The sequence below is a fragment of the Saimiri boliviensis genome, chromosome 2 (genome assembly GCF_048565385.1).
Source record: "Saimiri boliviensis isolate mSaiBol1 chromosome 2, mSaiBol1.pri, whole genome shotgun sequence".
NCBI classification, from domain to species: Eukaryota; Metazoa; Chordata; class Mammalia; order Primates; family Cebidae; genus Saimiri; species Saimiri boliviensis.
Window position 1 is genome coordinate 57,554,445 of NC_133450.1, and position 18,256 is coordinate 57,572,700.

The following is an 18,256-nucleotide window of genomic DNA, read 5'->3' on the forward strand; positions in this document are numbered from 1 at the left end:
AGTGGCACAGGTCTGTCCTCTCAGCTAATTGGGAGGCTGAGGCAGGAGAATCACTTGAACCTGGGAGGCAGAGGTTGCAGTGTGCTTAGATAGCACCATTGCACTCCAACATGGGCGACTGACAAGAGTGAAACTCCGTCTCAAATAAACAAATAAACGAACAAACAAGGTCTAGTTATGCCAATTTGGGAACTGGCTTTCTCTTTGTCTGGTGATTTAGTTTGCAGTTAAAAAAAAAAAGTCCCCAGCAGCTCACAGAAACACGTATTAAGGAGGCTTTGGGCTATATGCTCAAGAATTTTGTAATCCAGTAACTATCAACTTTCCAAGGGAAATATTTGAAATTTCACTATTAAGAACACATGAGAGAAAACATGCCCCAATAATATATCATTAACATAAGTGCTTTTCCACATGTAAGAGAAAAATGACTACTCATTTGAGCAAAAATCTGTTCCAAAGTTTTCTGTAATCCCAGATAAACTACTAAATTGCTATCTATGCAGAATCAAATCAGCTGTCAGAAGTCAAGAGTAAGTGAAGTGTCTAGATGAACGTCTAGAGTACATGCACGAAAATCTAGCCCCGGTGCCAGGGCTCACATTGGAATCCCAGCACTTTGGGAGGCCAAGGTTGGCGGATCACCTGAGGTCAGGAGTTCCAGACCAGCCTGGCCAACATGGTGAAACCCCGTCTCTACTAAAAATACAAAAATTAGCTTGGTGTGGTGGCAGATGCCTGTAATCCCAGCTACTTGGGAGGCTGAGGCAGGAGAAGTGGGTAAGCACAGAAGGCGGAGATTGCAGAGCCAAGATGGCGCCACTGCACGCCAGCTTGGGTAATAAAGTGAGGCTCGGTCTCAAAGAGAAAAAAAAAAAAACCCAGAAAACAAATAAATAAAAATACAGAAATAAGCTGGGCATGGTGGCACACACTTGTATTTCTAGCTACTCTAGAGGCTGAGGTGTGAGAGTCTCTTGAACCCGGGAGGTGGAGGTGGCAATGAGCCGAGATTGCGCCACTGTACTCGAATCTGGGCGACAGGATGAAATTATCTCAAAAAAAAAAAAAAAAAAAAAAAAAAAAAAAAAGAACAAAAAAAACTAATAAACTAAAAAAAAAAAAATGTCAACCGGGATTTTTTTCTTTTTTGAAATAGGGTCTCTGTCGCCCAGGCTAGAGTGCAGTGGTATGATCTTAGCTCTCCTGGGTTGAAGCAGTCCTCTTACCTCAGCCTCCCAAGTACCTGGGACCATAGGTATGCATCACCTTGCCCATCTAATTTCTGTATTTGTTGTAAAGATGGGGTTTTGCCATGTTGCCTATGCTGTTCTTGAACTCCTGAACTCAAGCAATCCACTTACCTCGGTTTTCCAAAGTGCTGGGATTACAGGTGTGAGCCACCATGCCCAGCTGGCATTAATATTTTTAGAGTACTTTGCTTATCAAATGATTGTTCTTATAGCTTATTACTTGTTTCAATAATCTAAAAAAAAGAGATCAATAAACCTTCTCTTGGCTGGGCACAATGGGTCACACCTGTAATTCCAGCACTTTGGGAAGCTGAGGCAGGAGGATCATTTCAGGTCAGGAGTTCGAGATCAGCTTGGCCAGTATGGTGAAGCCCTGTCTCTACTAAAAATATAAGAATTGGCCAGGCTTGGTGGCTCACACCTGTAATCCCAACACTTTGGGAGGCCGAGGCAGGCAGATCACATAAGGCTGGGAGTTCAAGACCAGACTGACCAATATGGAGAAACCCGCTCTACAAAAAAAAATAAATAAATTAGCCAGGCATGGTGGTGCATGCCTATAATCCCAGTTATTTGGGAGGCTAAGGCAGGAGAATTACTTGAACCTGGGAGGTGGAGGTTGCGATGAGCCGAGATTGCACCATTGTACTCCAGCCTGGGCAACAAGAGAAAAAAAAAAAAAAGAAAAAAAAAATTAGCTGGGTGTGATGGCCGGAGCCTGTAATCCCAGCTACTCGGGAGGCTGAGGGAGGAGAGTCACTTGAACCTGGGAGGTGGAGGTTGCAGTGAGCTGAGATCAGGCCACTGCACTCCAGCCTGGGTAACAAAGTGACTCCCGTCTCAAAAAAAAAAAAAAAAAGGGAAAAAAATTCTAAATTTATTTGTGGGCCTTTAATGATACAGGTACAGTCAACGGAGGTATGATTTCCTTAAATACTACTAATACTGCAGGTGCCTCCCTGGGATACAGTAATGCCTCTTTTATTTACAGTTCAGCCCTCTTTTTTAAATTAAAAAAAAAAATCCTAAACCCAGAAAGTACACTACAAAATTATTTAAACAGCCCAAATAAGGTTCATGTGTTCGGCCATTTTTCTCTCAAGCCTTCACTCTGGGTCTATTTATTTGCTTATACGCAGTTATAACAAACCTGGTTTTCCAAATCCACAAGATGAAAAGCAACAATTAGCAGAAGCTGCTATAGATAAAACATACTGGTAGCAGCAAAATATAGTATCTGACAGTTTACAAGTATGAAAGTCAAAAGGAAAGCTATTAAAAAGGCTTAAGTCAAATTTGATCTTGCCGAGGTTTACTTAATACACATGTACTTCATGAGATCCTCAAGTCAGTATGCTAATTATATAATTAAAATAAATGATTTTTAATCTTTATAGTTCATTCTATTTTTTTGAGACAGTCTTGCTCTGTCACCCAGGCTGGAGTGCAGTGGCACGATCTCCACTCACTGCAACCTTTGCCTCCTGGATTCAAGCAATTCTCTGCCTCAGCCTCCCAAGTATTTGGTATTACAGGTGCCTGGCACCACACCCAGCTAATTTTTGTAATTTTAGTAGAAACGGGGTTTCACCATGTTGGCCAGGCTGGTCTTGAACTCCTGATGTCGTGATCCACTGCCTCAGCCTCCCAAAGTGCTGGAATTACAAGTGTGAGCCACTGTCCCCAGCCAGTTCATTCTATTTGAGTATTACATTTTAATACTAGCCTATACTTCTGAACCACACCTCCTCGTTTGCTTGAGATTGGCTTATCTCAAGCCTGTTGTCTTGGCATAATTAATAGCTCTCTCTTTCATTCTCAGCAAGTGTTCTGGTTTGGACTGTAAATCTTAGGATCATTCTACTGAGCACTTACTATGTGCTAGGAACTAATCCAAGTACTTTCAGTTATCCTCACAATCTTATGAGATGGAGTACAATTATCCAAATTTTGTAGATGTAAGCTTCCGAGAGGTTATATAATTTGTCTAACACCATCCAATTACTAAGTGTTAAAGGACTCTATGTAAAAAACCAGGCAATCTAATGCTAAAGTCCTAGGACTTAAATATTATAACATAAAGTACTATCTCTTCTTAAAAAGATGGGTAGGGGAGGGAGATATCCAAGTTTCGAGAAAAAAACTAAGAGACACCAGCTTTCTGTAAATGTGTCTAAACAATCCTTGTTTCCCACAGATTCCGTAAGTTGACAGTACTGAAATATTTCGGAACATCTTTGAGATACAAAACTTTTTAGATTTTTATGAGCATGAGCTTTTTTAGAAAGCAAAAACTCTTAAGACTGTTTTTCAAATATTCTTGAAAGATGCTACTTTAAAAATACACTAAATAGGGCTTGCCCAGTGGCTCATGCCTGTTATTCCAGCACTTTGAGCGGCCGAGGTGGGCATTATCTCCTGTGGTCAGGAGTTCAAGACCAGCCTGGCCAACACAGTGAAACCCCATCTCTATATATACTAAATAGGCTCAGCCCAGTGGCTCACACCTATAATCCCAGTGCTTTGGGAGGCTGAGATGGGAGGATTGCTTAAGGCCAGAAATCCAAAGACTAGCCTAGGCAACACCATCAGAGCCCGTCTTGGCAAATATTTTTTAAAAAAATTAGCTGTGCAGGCCATGTGTGGTGGCTCATGCCTGTAATCTCCGCACTTTGGGAGGTTGAGGTAGGCAGATCACCTGAAGTCAGGAGTTTGAGACCAGCCTGGCCAAAATGGGGAAACCCCATCTCCACTAAAAATACAAAAATTAGGTGTGGTAGCATGTGCCTCTAGTCCCAGGTATTCAAGAGGCTGAGGCAGAATTGCTTGAACCCAGGAGGCGGAGTTGGAGTGAGCTGAGATCATGACACTGTACTCTAGCCTGGGTCAAAAAAAAAAAAAAAAAAAAAATTAACGGCATGGTGGTGCATGTCTATAATCCCGGCAGGGTTGAGATTGGAGGTCACTTGAGCCCAGGAGTTCAAGGTTATAGTGAGCTATGATTGTGCCACTGCACTCTAGCCTGGGCAACAGAGTGAGACCCTGTCCAAAACACACACACACACACACACACACACACACACACACACACACGGAAGTTACAAAAATAGAGGTTCGGCCGGGCGCGGTGGCTCAAGCCTGTAATCCCAGCACTTTGGGAGGCCGAGGCGGGTGGATCACAAGGTCGAGAGATCGAGACCATCCTGGTCAACATGGTGAAACCCCGTCTCTACTAAAAATACAAAAAAAATAGCTGGGCACGGTGGTGCGTGCCTGTAATCCCAGCTACTCAGGAGGCTGAGGCAGGAGAATTGCCTGAACCCAGGAGGCGGAGGTTGCGGTGAGCCGAGATAGCGCCATTGCACTCCAGCCTGGGTAACAAGAGCGAAACTCCGTCTCAAAAAAAAAAAAAAAAAAAAATAGAGGTTCAATGATTTATAATACATCTCACTTTTAACGAAAACATTTAATATTTATCTACTTACATACAGTTATTAGGGATGAGTAGATTATATTTACATAGCATTTTCCTGTTTTCAAAAACCATTTCCATATTTAGTGCTCAGGAAACGTATGGTAGACAGATATTATCATTCCCATACTATGGGTTAAGAAACTGAGGCTCAGAGATTTAATTTGCCCAATTGCATTATGACAGGAAATTTAAGTGGAGGGATGATTCTTCCAATTCTACATGGAAAAAGCAATTAGTTGGATGCTCCAGAGCAGAAGAGAAGCCTCAGACTTCTTTATGGGCTGAGAGAAGACAGAGAACATCAATAAACTCATGCTATCTTCAAAAGCAGTATTTGGGCAGAGTGCAGTGGCTCACACATGCAATCCTAGCACTTTTGGGAGGCTGAGGTGGGACCAGAGCTTGAGCCCAGGAGTTGGAGATCAGCCTGGGCAACATGGCAAAACTGAGTCTCTACAAAAGAGACACAAAAATAAAACAAAGTAAAATAAAATAATTAGGCATGGTGGTACATGTCTATAGTCTCAGCTACTTGGGAGGCTGAGGTGGTAGAATCATCTGAGCTGGGGAGGTTGAGGTTGAAGTGAGCTGAAATTGCACCACAGCACTCCAGCCTGGGCAATAGGGTGAGACCCTGTCTCAAACAAACAAACAAACAAACAAACAAAACCAACCACCAACAACAAAAAAAGGCAACATTCACTGGCACCTGCCTGCAAATCCCTAGTAAGTTTAATACTATTCACAGAAAAATGAACATTCACGTTGTTTTGCATCTCCTGCTATTAAATTTGCAAGCAAAAGCAGGACCTATGAAAAGCAGAATGAGATTGTTGAGTGGCAAACCTAATGAAGTGTTCTCAACCTCTTGATAATTTACCATTGTTGAGATTATTCCTTAACAAGAAAACAATTTTAAAAGAATTTCCTCCCAAAGTTTATTTGCCTGATTCCATAGATTAGCTGCTACAAATGTTCTGTATCAGAGAGACTCAAACCCAGTAAGAGCCTTCTCTTCCAATCTACGAAAAAGGCACATTTCAATACACAATGCTGGCCACACTATTTTAGATAATGATGGAAAATGACAGCTGACAGCCAGTTTGGGCCACATGCCAACTGTTTCCATTTTTCTAAAAATGCTAAAATTAATTGCTATAATACTCTGTTTTCAAGGAAAATTGGTATTGATAAATGACAAGATATTATCAACTAGAATCCTAAAAAACTGAAGATAATAATGCCTTTTTGATCTGAAATACCAGTTTTTAAACTTTTAATGTTCTGCAGTATAAGTAAACACATCTCAACAGCTTTAAATATTTTCATATATTTTATTTTTTAAACTCTTATAACTTTGCAAGCTAGCAGTAAAATATTGCCTTCAATATTTTACTAATTAGCACCGTATACCTTTTAAAGCTAACTGGAACATTGATTCATTATAAATGATTGTAAAAGAAAATAATCATTTCAAATGCCAAATTAATCTCAAATAACAAGTGAACTATTATTTTTACCTTTTGGCTCTATGCACAAAGATGTATTTCAAAGATGAAATTAACTCTATTAATATGTTTTGTCAATCTAGCAAATCAAAGTATCACAGTTTAAAGCAATATTTAATCTCTGAAATTACTAATGAAGCATACAAGAAAGTTTAAGGAATCAGCTACAAAAACAAAAGATACTACATAACTGATTTATAGTCCCCTACTTTTTAAAAGTATGAGGAAATAAATGAAAAATTCCATGGTGCAAGTATCGGTTACGCATATTGTTTAGTGTATGTCATTATTCTCTTTTTGCTTATTAGAGTCTGGCCTTACCAAAAACCGTTGAAATGTCCAGGAAAAACTCACAGGACAGCTGGAAGCCTGAAATAAAATTGCTCAGTGCAAAAAGATCCCAAACCATTCATATAATTTTAAGTGGAAGCCTAGACATTTCAACCCTATTTTTAATGTTCACGTCTGAAAAATCTTTCAAAAATATGGAAAAAAACTAATCATTCTCAAATTATTTCCACACATTCAAAAAAAAATTTTAAGGGATGTTTTCTTTCCTGTTTTCTGATAAAAGCACTCCTCAGAGCTATGGGTTAAGTTCTGAGCCATGACTGACTGCTTACTAGCATGCCTGTTTTGCATACCAGTAGAATCAAGTCCAGTTTTGCCATTTGTGGATAACTATGACAAGATACAAAAGCATGTGTTTGCCATAAATAGCCCTGGCTAACAGCAAACCGCTCACACTGAACAGATCAAATTCTCTATAAGGAGCGCAGCCTGGACCACAGCCAAATCCCACTACTAATGTTTAAGACTGCTTTATCAATTCCTACTCCAATTCAATTTGCAAAATATATTCAGAAATAGGTGAAATGACTGTTCCAAAACATCAGAAATATTAGTGTTGAAGGACATTTTACAAATATTTTCATTATGACCAAATAAGCAATGAGAGCTTCCTGCTACAACTACTTAGAAATGTAAATGTAAATAAAAAAATAACTATGCTAAGTTATCCAGAGAGCAAATCAGATATTGAAAAGTATTTATGCCAAAGTGAAAAAAATAATTTCTGATCTTCATATTAACACATAAGGAAATAAATACACTAATGTTTATAAAAGTACCATTCTTTAACAATGGTATTTTATATTAGTTGGCTTTAAGATAGACTATTTTTTAAACCAAATAAATCCAACAAATCTGGAAAACATCACACATGAATGTTATACAAAAAAAATTCTCAAATGACCAGTGCAGAGATTAATAGCTCTTCTTACTCTAGAAGTTGTTTCATATAACATTTTGCAAAAATTCCAAGGAAAACAAGGCAACGTTCTGTAATATGCCACAATTTTTATTGCAACGTGGCCATTTTTGTGAGGGTGGGGAGTTTGATCTCAAAACAATGTTCCATTTAAGGCTCTTTTATACAGAAATTGCCATCATGACTGATAATCAAAATACCTTTAGTGTTGCAGGACTCACATGGTAAACATAAAACCCCTACACTTATTCAGTAGTGTACACTCAATGGAAAACAAATAGGCATTAATAACAGCTATTTAAGAAGATATGCAGGTAACAGGAATGAACACTGAGGTACTAGGATAAGTTGATGACACAGTTAACAAAACTTAATTGGCATTCCTTTTAGGGTATTAAACTTGTTACAAAAAGTGCTTTTAATGCATAGTGTTATATCCGTGCTGCCATGTCACAAAAATAGGCTTGCCAAGGCAGGTGAGGTGTATCAATGCTCAATCCTCACAGAACTGCAATCAAGTGCAACTATAAATAATACTGAAAAAAGTTGACCAACTGACCAGTGGATAATACTTTCAAGGCATTCAGTTAGCTTATCCTTTGTAGTATTCTAAGCTATTCACATTGAAGATCACATTCATTGTAGTGTCTGCTGCAAGGGAGGCATATAACCAGTTGTTTTGGCTAAAATGTGACAGGAAGGCATTCCTTGGGTTCTACATAAAAGTAACAGTATTAAACAGTCTAATGGCAATCACTGATAGGCTGCTTAAATAAATGATATTTCCTTCATTGTGTTGGAAGGGCCCAGTGGAAAAAAACAAAAAACAAAACCTAATACTATTCCAATGGTCTGAGCTAGAGAAATGGAAGCTCCTTAAGATCCAGATGGCACTTGACTGTCATTTTATAATGGTTTTCCTTCAAGTGAAACTACTACATTGCCTCCCAATTTCTCTCCAAGTGTCGAACGGTCCTTAATATCATCCAAGCCATTTACTTGCCACTCATGTTTAATACCTAAAAGAAAAAACATTAACCTATTACTTTATTATAATTAATAAAGAGTAATTTCTCTGCACAAAATATTCAAGTTTGTACCTGTAAATTTCTTTTTAATGGCATCTTTAGAGCTAGCGTAAATCATCTTGCTTTTTAAAGGTGCACTTTCAGGAGCCCTACGGGAAAAAAAAAATTGTTTAATCCCACTTATAAGAAAAACAAAGGTATGACCGACTATGATAACAACAATCCTTGCATTTTAAAAGTACTTTTTTCTTTTTTTTTTACACACCAGAATATAAATACTAGGTCTTCTTTCTTAGACTCTTTTGTTTCGTATGTGGCATCGTACAAAGCATATCGGCAATCATTCAGAGGTAGCAACTTCACAAAAGATGTGTAGGGGTCCTCTACAGTATCACCAATGTCACCCACCAAGATCTGCTTTGCTTCCTCTACAATTATTTGTCTTTTGTCATCGCTTAAACAGAAGAGAACTGCTTTCTTTCTCTTTTTGATCTCCTCTTGTGTAGAAGATTTCCTTACTTTCATATCATTAAAAACTTTGATGACTTCATCATTCACTGTAACTCCAGAAGCCTGAAAATAAACACAGAACAGTAATTCAGAACATGTATTTTGGTTTTAACCAAAATTACTGTTTGCCTAGAGAAGACTCACTTTAGTCTGGACATCAAAAATTGCACCGTACCATGTAAGTCGTCCAATCAGATTTGCCACATTTTAAGAATCAGTAGACGATACAGCGAAGGAGTCTAACTCATCCTGCCCATTCATCCTTCTTAAAGGGGTTTGGACGTGGAAGCGAAAGGGACAAATACAAGTTGTCCCATCCCTGAAATGTTTCCTATTTCACTGGGTGATGTCAGAGCTTCAGGAGCGGCAGCAAAAATACCTTCTGTATTGTGTCAACTCGGCTGGCCTTAAAAAAACACTTTTGGATTTCAGTTAATGCTTCTACTATTTTTTTCTTTAAAGTCATCCTAGCCACTAACGTTTCCTCATAAGGAAAGAGAATCAAGCATAAACTCCAAACCGCCCACGGCCCCACAGCTCACATGCAGACACTCCAAAACTAACGGGTCCAGTGTAAAAAGCTTTTACCGCGAGAAAGCATTTTAAAAAGTGTTTTCCCTCTTCTTTAATCTCCCCGTAAGGGTTTTATCACAGGCCGTCCAGACCCTGACCCACACAGCCTTCGCAGCACACACCAATTTTAAAGCCCCGCGTGTTAAATAAAATTAGGAAGCGAAAGCCAAAGGCGGCGCGAGCGGCTGCAGTCCGAAGACCCTCTCGCGCCTCCGGCCGCCCGGCCTTTACCCCCAACCCGCGCCGGCGCCCGCGCCCTCCCCCCCCCAAAATCCAAAGAGCAGCAGGGCCGGGCCTGACGGCGGGAGGGCAGGCCGGTAGGCTGGAGAGCGGCGGGGCCGCAGCGCAGAAGCGCCCACCTTGGAGGCCAAAATCAGGTTAAAATGGCGGCCTCACTCCCGGGGCCGTGCGGGGGGCTTTTCTCGCCACGCCGCGGCCTCCCGGCCGGCGCGCCCCTCTTACCATAGTGCCCTCGGCTGTGGCTGCGGCGGCAGCTCGGGCTCCGGCTCTGTGGCACTGGGAGGAGAAGGAGGGGCAGGCGGGTGGGCAGCGGCGAGTGCGGGGCACGCCGGGAGCTGCAGCCCGAGGGAGGCGGCGGGGCTCGGCGGGCCGCAGGCGGCGGGCGGGGCAGTCACGTGGGCACGCCCGGTTCCCCCGCCGGCGCCGCCCGCTCCCAGGCAGGCCCTCGTCTCGCGGCCCCGGCCCCCCAGCTGCCCGCGTCCTCGACGTGACCCCAGAGCGCGAGTCCTGCAGGCCGGGGGAGCGGCGCGGCGGTAGCAGAGCCCCGGCGGCCTGGCAGAGCCGCCTTCAGGCCCCGGGCACCACCCGTCAGCCGGCGGGAGAACCTGCTGGACGCCCAGAGGGGCGTTTCCACCGCCTCCGTGGGGCCCTGCGCCAGGGTGAGTGCGTGTGAGGGGAACTCCTGCGAAGGTGTCTTTCCTTATTTTCCTGTGGTTTCCCCGAAAGAGGCTGGATTTCAACATTTTGAGCCTTTTTGGAAACCCCCCAGTTGTTCAGAGTTAAATGAGAATAAACATTACAAGGGATTGCCCCAGTTGATAGTACTTAGCAAAAACAAAATGATACGCAGTGTTGGAAAATCACTTTTGCAAACTCTAGTTGAAATAATGATGATTTTAAAAAATTAGGTGGTAGCATTCCTTAGTAATACTCTTTTACATTTTAGACTTCCTAGGAAATAGATTGTACTCTCTCTCAGTCATTTCATGAAGCTCCAGCTATGACAGACATCAAATAAGCCGACGCAGCCTCTTCTAGCAAAGCCCATTAAACTGCGCCAAGGCAGCTTCTCTAACTTTTTTTTTAAACCTTAACTCCTCCATGCTTCAGGGTTCTTCATCTGTAAAAGAAACTGTTATTAAGTTATTGTTAAGGCCCTTCCAGCTTTAGATTTCAGTTTCTGAGTATATCAGTGTTCAGTAGGAAATGGTGTGTTGGTGGTGGTCTCAGGATTAAGGTTAGGCATGGAGAATCATGAGATGGTGTTTGCCCTAGATTTTGTGATAACTTCTTTCAGCCAAAATTTACTGTATTTTAAATGGAACATGTTAGGCATCGAAACATAGACCTACTTTTCTGTCTTATATCTTGGGTTTGTTTTCTTAATTGGAAGATAGACTTCACTTAGAGACAAAAATTGAGAAGGAATTTCCCAATGTCTAAGCATGAATCCCAAGCAAGTGGATACTACTTCATGTCTAGCTAGCACCTTATAATTCATGAAACCTTTCACTTTATCTGTTGAACTTCCAAGAAGTTATGGAGAATGGATCTCCAAGGTTCTGATCATCTGCTATGTGTAGGTATCAGCAAATTACTGTCCACTTCATCTTGGGATCTCCTTCCCTTCCCAACCTCGAAGTTTTGCACCAGCCCCAGCAGAAACCAGGTCTGATGACACTGGGACCTAGAGTGGTTGTCAGAACCTCTCCCACCAAAGCTGGGGATTCCAAACATGTTAGCCCCTAGCTTGGACATCAACCTTTCCAAGCCTCCCATTCCCTCTTACCTTCCGCAGACAGAGATTGTAATTCTCATGCTCTAGGATTCTTTTCCTGAAGATATTTTTGTCTTGCATACATTTTGTTACATAGTAATAATTTGTTTATGCCTTCTGCCACCCTACTGAGCTATAAACTCCTTAAGGATCTGAGTCCTAGTTATCTTTGAATTTCTGGAACCTGTACGTATTAAACAACGGTGGTGCTTAACAGATGCTGAAATAATAAATTTAAGATGCTTTAGTGGTATAAAGACAACAAAAAGGAAGCTTCTGAAGATTTCGAGGCCTTTCTACATGCCCTTGTGAGGATGGTGCTGAGAACCTCAGGGCCAGTAGCAGCTTTCTGTCTTCACCCCTGTGAGTAATAACCAGAACTTACCACCCCTTGGTAAAGGTGTAGCATTGCCAATCATTGCTGCGTGACTTTTGGTCCCTGTGTAATGGAGGGATCTGAGTGCCAGACACCAGGTGTATTAGTGTTCGATTATTGCTATAACAAATTACCACAAAATTACTTGCTTAAAACAACACAAATTTGCTGGGCATGATGGCTCACACCTGTAATTCCAGCTCTTTGGGAGGCCAAGTCAGGCGGATCACCTGAGGTCAGGAGGTTTTGACACCAGCCTGGCCAACATGGAGAAACCCCATCTCTACTAAAAATACAAAAAAATTAGCCGGGCATTGTGGCGGTTGCCTGTAATCCCAGCTACTAGGGAGGCTGAGGCAAGAGAATCACTTGAACCCATGAGTCAGTCAGAGGTTGCAGTGAGCTGAGATTATGCTACTGGGCTCCAACCTGGGCGACAGAGCGGGACTCTATCTAAAAAAGAACCACAAAAGACAGAAAACAAAAAACACAAATTGATCATTTATCGTCTTACAGAGTCAGAGAAATAAGTCTATTTTTAAAAAGAGAGATAGTCTCTCATTCTGTTGCCCACCTAGGCTGCTGGAGTGCAGGGTGTGATCAGAGCTCACTGCAGCCTCAAACTCCTGGCCTCAAGTGATCCTCCTGCCTCAGCCTCCTGAATAGTTGGTATTACATGCATAAGCCACTGCAACTGGCAGAAATAAGCCTGATGGGGCTAAAGTCAAAATGTCAGCAAGACTTCATTGCTTTTGGAGACTGTAGAGGGAGACTCTCTTTGCCTTTTCCAACTTCTAGAGGCTGCCCATAATCTTTGGTCTGTGGCCCCAGGCAGCAATCGCATCACTCTGTTCTTTGCTTCTGTCACCACATTTCCTCTGACTCTGTCTTTCCTGCCTCCATCTTTCACTTACAAGGACCATCATGGTTACTTTGGACCCTACTTGTTGGTTTAGGATAATCCCCCCTCTCAAGAGCCTTAACTTAATCACATCTGCAAAGTCCCTTTTGTCATATAAGATAACAGTCAAAGACTTTGGAGCTTAGGACAGGAACATCTTGGTGAGGAGGGGATGCATTATTCTGCCTACCACACCGCAACGGTTCTGAGGAATTTCAAGCTCAAGCAAACGGTTAACAGGTGTGATAGAAAGACACAGTCCAGTACTAGACGCTTTTGTGCTGTAAACATCTAAGCTATAATTATCCATTTACTAGATCACACTGTGGATGGCAGTAACAACTATTAGGAACTTGGTGAGAGTAACCGCTGAATGTAATCTCCTCTCAGACACTAGTAGTGGTGCAATCTCAGGCCATTGATTTAGCTGCTGTAAGGCTTGGTTTCCAAATCATGTGTAAAATAGCAATTATATGGCCTCCTCCCTCTCAGGATTATGGGGAGGATCAAGAGAGATAATGCATGTAAAGCCCTTGTCCAGCAAACAAATAGGAACCCTGGAGCTATTATTACCCCGAGTGCAGAGTAAAAATGAAAGCACTGATTTTATCAACTCATAGGCAATAGTCTTGAAGCCGTCCCAATCCTCATTGATTCTGAAAGCTCAGCTAAAGTTTGTTTACTCAAGATTCTTAAAAAAAAAATTGGAAAGGTGATCACCCCTTAATGTACATAATATATTCCCCCACAAAACAATTTTTTGTTATGTATCTTTTTATTTATTACTTACAGATATGGGGATCTTACTATGTTGGCCAGGCTGGCCTCAACTCCAGGGCTCAAGCAATCCTCCCCGCTTGGCGTCCTCTAAGTGTTGGAATTAAAGGCGTGAGCCACCACACCTGAGAAACAGTGTAGCTGGAGATTCTGTGGCGTGTAAAAGTTTGAAAGAACTATCTAAAACAGTGAATCTGGAAGCTTATGCAGACAACTTCTGCGTAAGCCCTACTCCCTGTCAGCAGACATCACATTCTCAGTTCCCACAGCCACTTCCTGACAAAGATAAATGTGAGCATTTGTCTACCACTTCAAAATGTACCTTTCTACACACATGCCGTCTTCACTCTGACATATCCTTCCTAACCCACACCTGAGCTAAAAGACTGATGAGGAGTCAAGTCATATATTCTTCTAAATCCAAGTTTGAACTTAGAACTAGAAAATAGACACAGTGGGAGGTGTTTTTTGGAGTCTGATCTCTGTGACTCACTCTCTGATCCACAAATTCACTTTGGGTCTTATGTGTCTCATCTCTGGTTCTTCCTAATTTAGGAGAATGACCTCACAGTAAAGGAATTTATTAGTAATCTGTGTCACATGAAGTGGTAATGAAGAGGTAGCAGTATTGAAATGCAATAATTAGTGAAATGTACTTCAAAGTGGTCTTAAACTCTGTAATTACCAACTTCAATGGTGTAAATACATACCAGCTTCAACTTATTAACTCATACAATCTATCAGATTCACTCACCAGTTATTTGTAAAACTTCAATCACAATGTTAATTAATAGTAATTGAATTGTGATAGTAAATAGCAACTGGTTATCTAAATTATACAAACCTTATAAAACATCACCTGAGAAAAGAAACTCACTTGTAATTTATTAAACGCTCCTGTGTTTAACTTACTTTATTACAAAAGCAGTAGATTTTGATTGGGCATGATTTCTCATGCCTGTTATCCTAGCACTGTGGGAAGCCAAGGTAGGCGGACTGCTTGAGCTCAGGAGTTCGAAACCAGCCTGGGAAACATGATGAGACCCTCATCTTTTTTTTTTTTTTTTTTTTTTTTTTAGACGGAGTTTCGCTCTTGTTACCCAGGCTGGAGTGCAATGGCACGATCTTGGCTCACCGAAACCTCCGCCTCCTGGGTTCAGGCAATTCTCCTGCCTCAGCCTCCTGAGTAGCTGGGATTACAGGCGTGCGCCACCATGACCAGCTAATTTTTTGTATTTTTAGTCGAGATGGGGTTTCACCATGTTGACCAGGATGGTCTCATGGTCTCAATCTCTTGACCTCGTGATCCACCCGCCTCGGCCTCCCAAAGTGCTGGGATTACAGGCTTGAGACACCATGCCCGGCCCTGAGACCCTCATCTTTACAAAAAATACAAAAATTAGCTGGGTATGGTGGTGCGCACCTGTAATCCTAGCTACTTGAGGGTCTGAGGCAGAAGGATGGCTTGAACCCAGGATGTCGAGGCTGCGGAGAGCTGAAATCGAGTCACTGCACTCCAGCCTGGGTGACAGAGTGAGACTCTCTCTCAAAAAACAAAAACCCAGTATATTTTATTTTTGTTTTTATTTAAAAAATATTTATTTGAGACAGGGTCTCACTATTACCCATGCTGGAGTGCAGTGGCGTGATCATGGCTCACTGCAGGCTCAGCCTCCTGAGTAGCTACAGGTGTGTGCCCAGCTAATTTTTGTATTTTTTGTAGAGATGGAGTCTCTCTATGTCGCCTAGTCGAGTCTTGAACTTCTGGGCTCAATGGATCCTCCTGCCTCAGCCTCCCAAATACTGGAATTACAGGCATGAGCCACCACACCTAGTCAAAAGCTGTAGATTTTAAAACAATAGGCTAATCATACAGACATGAAAAATGTAACATATAAAAACTGTATGTTAAGAGACATGAATAAGAGAGAGAGATCATAAAACAAATATAAGCATGAAGAATTTATAGATTCAATCCATTAATTCCTTTATTTCATTTATTGAGCACCTCTGCTGTGTGTTGGGAGTGCAAAGATAAACATAGTTCCTGCCTTGAAGAAAGTCAGTCCTGTGGGAGCACAGCAAGGAAGCTGACATTTATGAAACAATTCCAGGCATGCTACAATGACATATGCACAGGATGTCAGGTGAGCACAAAGGAGGGCCACCAGCACAGTGTGCAATGAGCTGGGTCTTAAGGGACAAGTGGGCATTTACTAGGCAGATGAAGGTCACTCAAAGCAAAGGGAACCAAATGTACAAAGCTGCAGTGCATGAGTGAAGCAGAAGAAACCCCAGGTAGTTTATTGGAGCCTCTGGGATTGGAGGGAATAAAGAAGGAGTGGTAGGAAGTATCAGATCTTAGGAGCCTTGTAGGCAATCTTACAGTCAGAACTTTATTCAGCAGATGATGGAGACATGATTTTTCAAATGTTTTTAAAATAATAGGTATATTGAGATATTCACAGACCAAGATTTTTGCCCCTTTAAGTGTACCATTTCATGTTTTTTAGTATATTTAGTTTTGCAGCCATCAAAACTATCTAATTTTGAACCTTTTTATCACCCTGAAAGAGAAAACCCCATACCTATTAACAGTCACTTTACATCCTGTCTTCCTCTCAGCCCCTGGCAACCATTAATCTACTATCTTTGTAGATTTCCCTGTTCCGGACATTTTGTGTGAGTGGAATTTTATAATAGGTGGTCTTTGTGACTGGCTTCTCTGACTTAGTCTAATGTTTTGAAGGTTTGTCTAGTTTGTAGCATGTATCACTACTTCATTTATTTTTATGATCAAATCATATTCTGTTGCATAGCACTATCACAGGACATTTCAGTTGTTTGTACTTTTTGGCTATTATGAATAATGCTGCCGTAAACATTCATGTACAAACTTTTGTGTGAACATATATTTTCATTTCTTTTGGGTATATACCTGTGAGTAGAATTGCTGGGTCATGGCTGGGCGCAGTGGCTCACACCTGTAATCCCAGCACTTTGGGAGACCGAGGTGGGTGGATCACAAGGTCAGAAGTTCAAGACCAGGCTGGCCAACATGGTGCAACCTCGTCTCTATTAAAAATTACAAAAATTAGCCAGGCTCTCTACTAAAAACTACAAAAATTAGCCAGGTACAGTGGTGGGTGCCTGTAATCTCAGCTACTTGGGAGGCTGAGGCAGGAGAATCACTTCAACCCAGGTAGCAGAAGTTGCAGCGAGCTGAGATTGCGCCACTGCACTCTAACCTAAGTGACAGAGTGAGACTCTATCTAAAAAAAAAAAAAAAAAATTATTGGGCCATATGGTAACTTTATGTTTAACACTTTGGAGGACTCTCAAACTGTTTCCAAAGTGGCTGCCCCATTTTATAATCTCATTCATACGTTGTATAATCTCAATGTTTGAGGATTTCACCTCTCCATATCCTTGTCGACACTTTTTATTGTCTGTCTTCTTAATTTTAGCCATCCTAATGGCTGTGAAGTGGTATCTCTTGGTGGTTTTGATTTGCATTCCCTAATGTCTAATGATGCTGGGCATCTTTTCATGTGCTTCTTGCATCTTCTTTGGAGAAATTCTTATCTTTGCTCCATTTTTAAATTGGGTTGTCTTTTTATTCAGTTGTAAGAGTTCTTCATATATGCTAAATACAAGACCCTTATTGGATATATGATCTGCAAAAAATGTTTCCCATTTTGTAGGCTCTTTTTGCTTTCTTAATGGTGTCCTTTGAAACCAAAAAGTTTTAAATTTTGATGAAGTTTATCTAAGTTTTCTTCTGTTGCTTGTGCTTTTAGTGTTACATCAAAGAAATTACTGCCTAATCTAAGGTTATAAAAATTTACTCTTATAAGAGTTTTATAGTTTTAGCTCTTAAATTTAAGTCTATAACATATTTTGCATTAATTTTTTAATATGGTCAGGTAGTGGGACAACTTCATTCTTTTTTTTTAGGCAAGAAGTGGGCCTGAAAGGACAACTTCATTCTTTTGCATATGGACATCCAGTTGTTCTAGCACCGTTCATTGAAAAGACTATTTTTTCTCTAGTTTTTTTTTTTTGAGAAGGAGCCTCACTGTGTTGCCCAGATAGAGTGCAGTGGTAGGATCTTAGCCCACTGCAACCTCCGCTTCCTGGGCTCAAGTGGTTCTCCTGCCTCAGCCTCCTGAGTAGCTGGAACTACAGGCACATGCCACCATATCTGGCTAATTTTTATATTTTTAGTTGAGATGGGGTTTTGCCATGTTGGCCAGGTTGGTATTGGACTCCTGGCCTCAAGTGATCCACACACCTCAGCCTCTCAAAGTGCTGGGATTACAGGTGTGAGTCACTGCACCTGGCCTCTAATTTGTTTTTTAAAATGCCATTGTCATGTGCAGTGGCTCATGCCTGTAATCCCAGCATTTTGGGAGGCAGAGGTGGGTTGATCACCTGAGGTCGGGAGTTCGAGACCAGCCTGACCAACATGGAGAAACCCTATCTCATTAAAAAAATAAATTAATTAGTTAATTAAAATGCCATTATAAGTATGCTAGCAATCACATTCTAAGATGCCATCAATTTTT

The 18,256-nt window shown here is 41.3% G+C and overlaps 1 protein-coding gene and 1 long non-coding RNA gene across 6 annotated transcripts in view; one reads left to right on the forward strand and one right to left on the reverse strand.

Annotated features, from left to right (window-relative positions):
* Positions 1–6,048: 6,048 nt before the first annotated feature.
* CFL2 (cofilin 2) lies at positions 6,049–10,174 on the reverse strand. Of its 3 annotated transcripts, none has more exons than XM_003924212.4 (4): positions 10,080–10,174; positions 8,800–9,107; positions 8,607–8,683; positions 6,049–8,525 (listed from the first exon to the last, which is right to left on the reverse strand). In XM_003924212.4, exons 1-4 carry the CDS (start codon positions 10,080–10,082, stop codon positions 8,413–8,415), a joined length of 501 nt encoding a protein of 166 aa, XP_003924261.1. In that variant the 5' UTR covers positions 10,083–10,174; the 3' UTR covers positions 6,049–8,412. The 3 variants fall into 3 exon arrangements, with proteins under 3 accessions (XP_003924261.1, XP_074249462.1, XP_003924262.1); XM_074393361.1 differs by lacking the exon at positions 10,080–10,174 and adding an exon at positions 9,189–9,688; XM_003924213.4 differs by lacking the exon at positions 10,080–10,174 and adding an exon at positions 9,220–9,687.
* Positions 10,175–10,215: 41 nt separating this feature from the next.
* LOC104650758 (uncharacterized) overlaps positions 10,216–18,256 on the forward strand; it is a 60,319-nt gene continuing 52,278 nt past the window's right edge. For 2 of the 3 annotated variants that reach the window (XR_012516227.1, XR_012516228.1), the window contains exon 1: positions 10,234–10,516. This is a non-coding gene — a long non-coding RNA (uncharacterized LOC104650758). Of the gene's footprint in view, positions 10,517–18,256 lie in introns of all 3 variants that reach the window. The other variant, XR_012516226.1, reaches the window with a different exon arrangement.

Bases quoted from the DNA above. Each gene is read 5' to 3' on its own strand.
- CFL2 (XM_003924212.4), bottom strand. The intron at 8,684-8,799 runs GTGTGTAAAAAA...TTTTTCCCGTAG, and splicing joins GACCTAGTATTTATATTCTG to GGCTCCTGAAAGTGCACCTT. The intron at 8,526-8,606 runs GTACAAACTTGA...TTTTTCTTTTAG, and splicing joins CATTAAAAAGAAATTTACAG to GTATTAAACATGAGTGGCAA.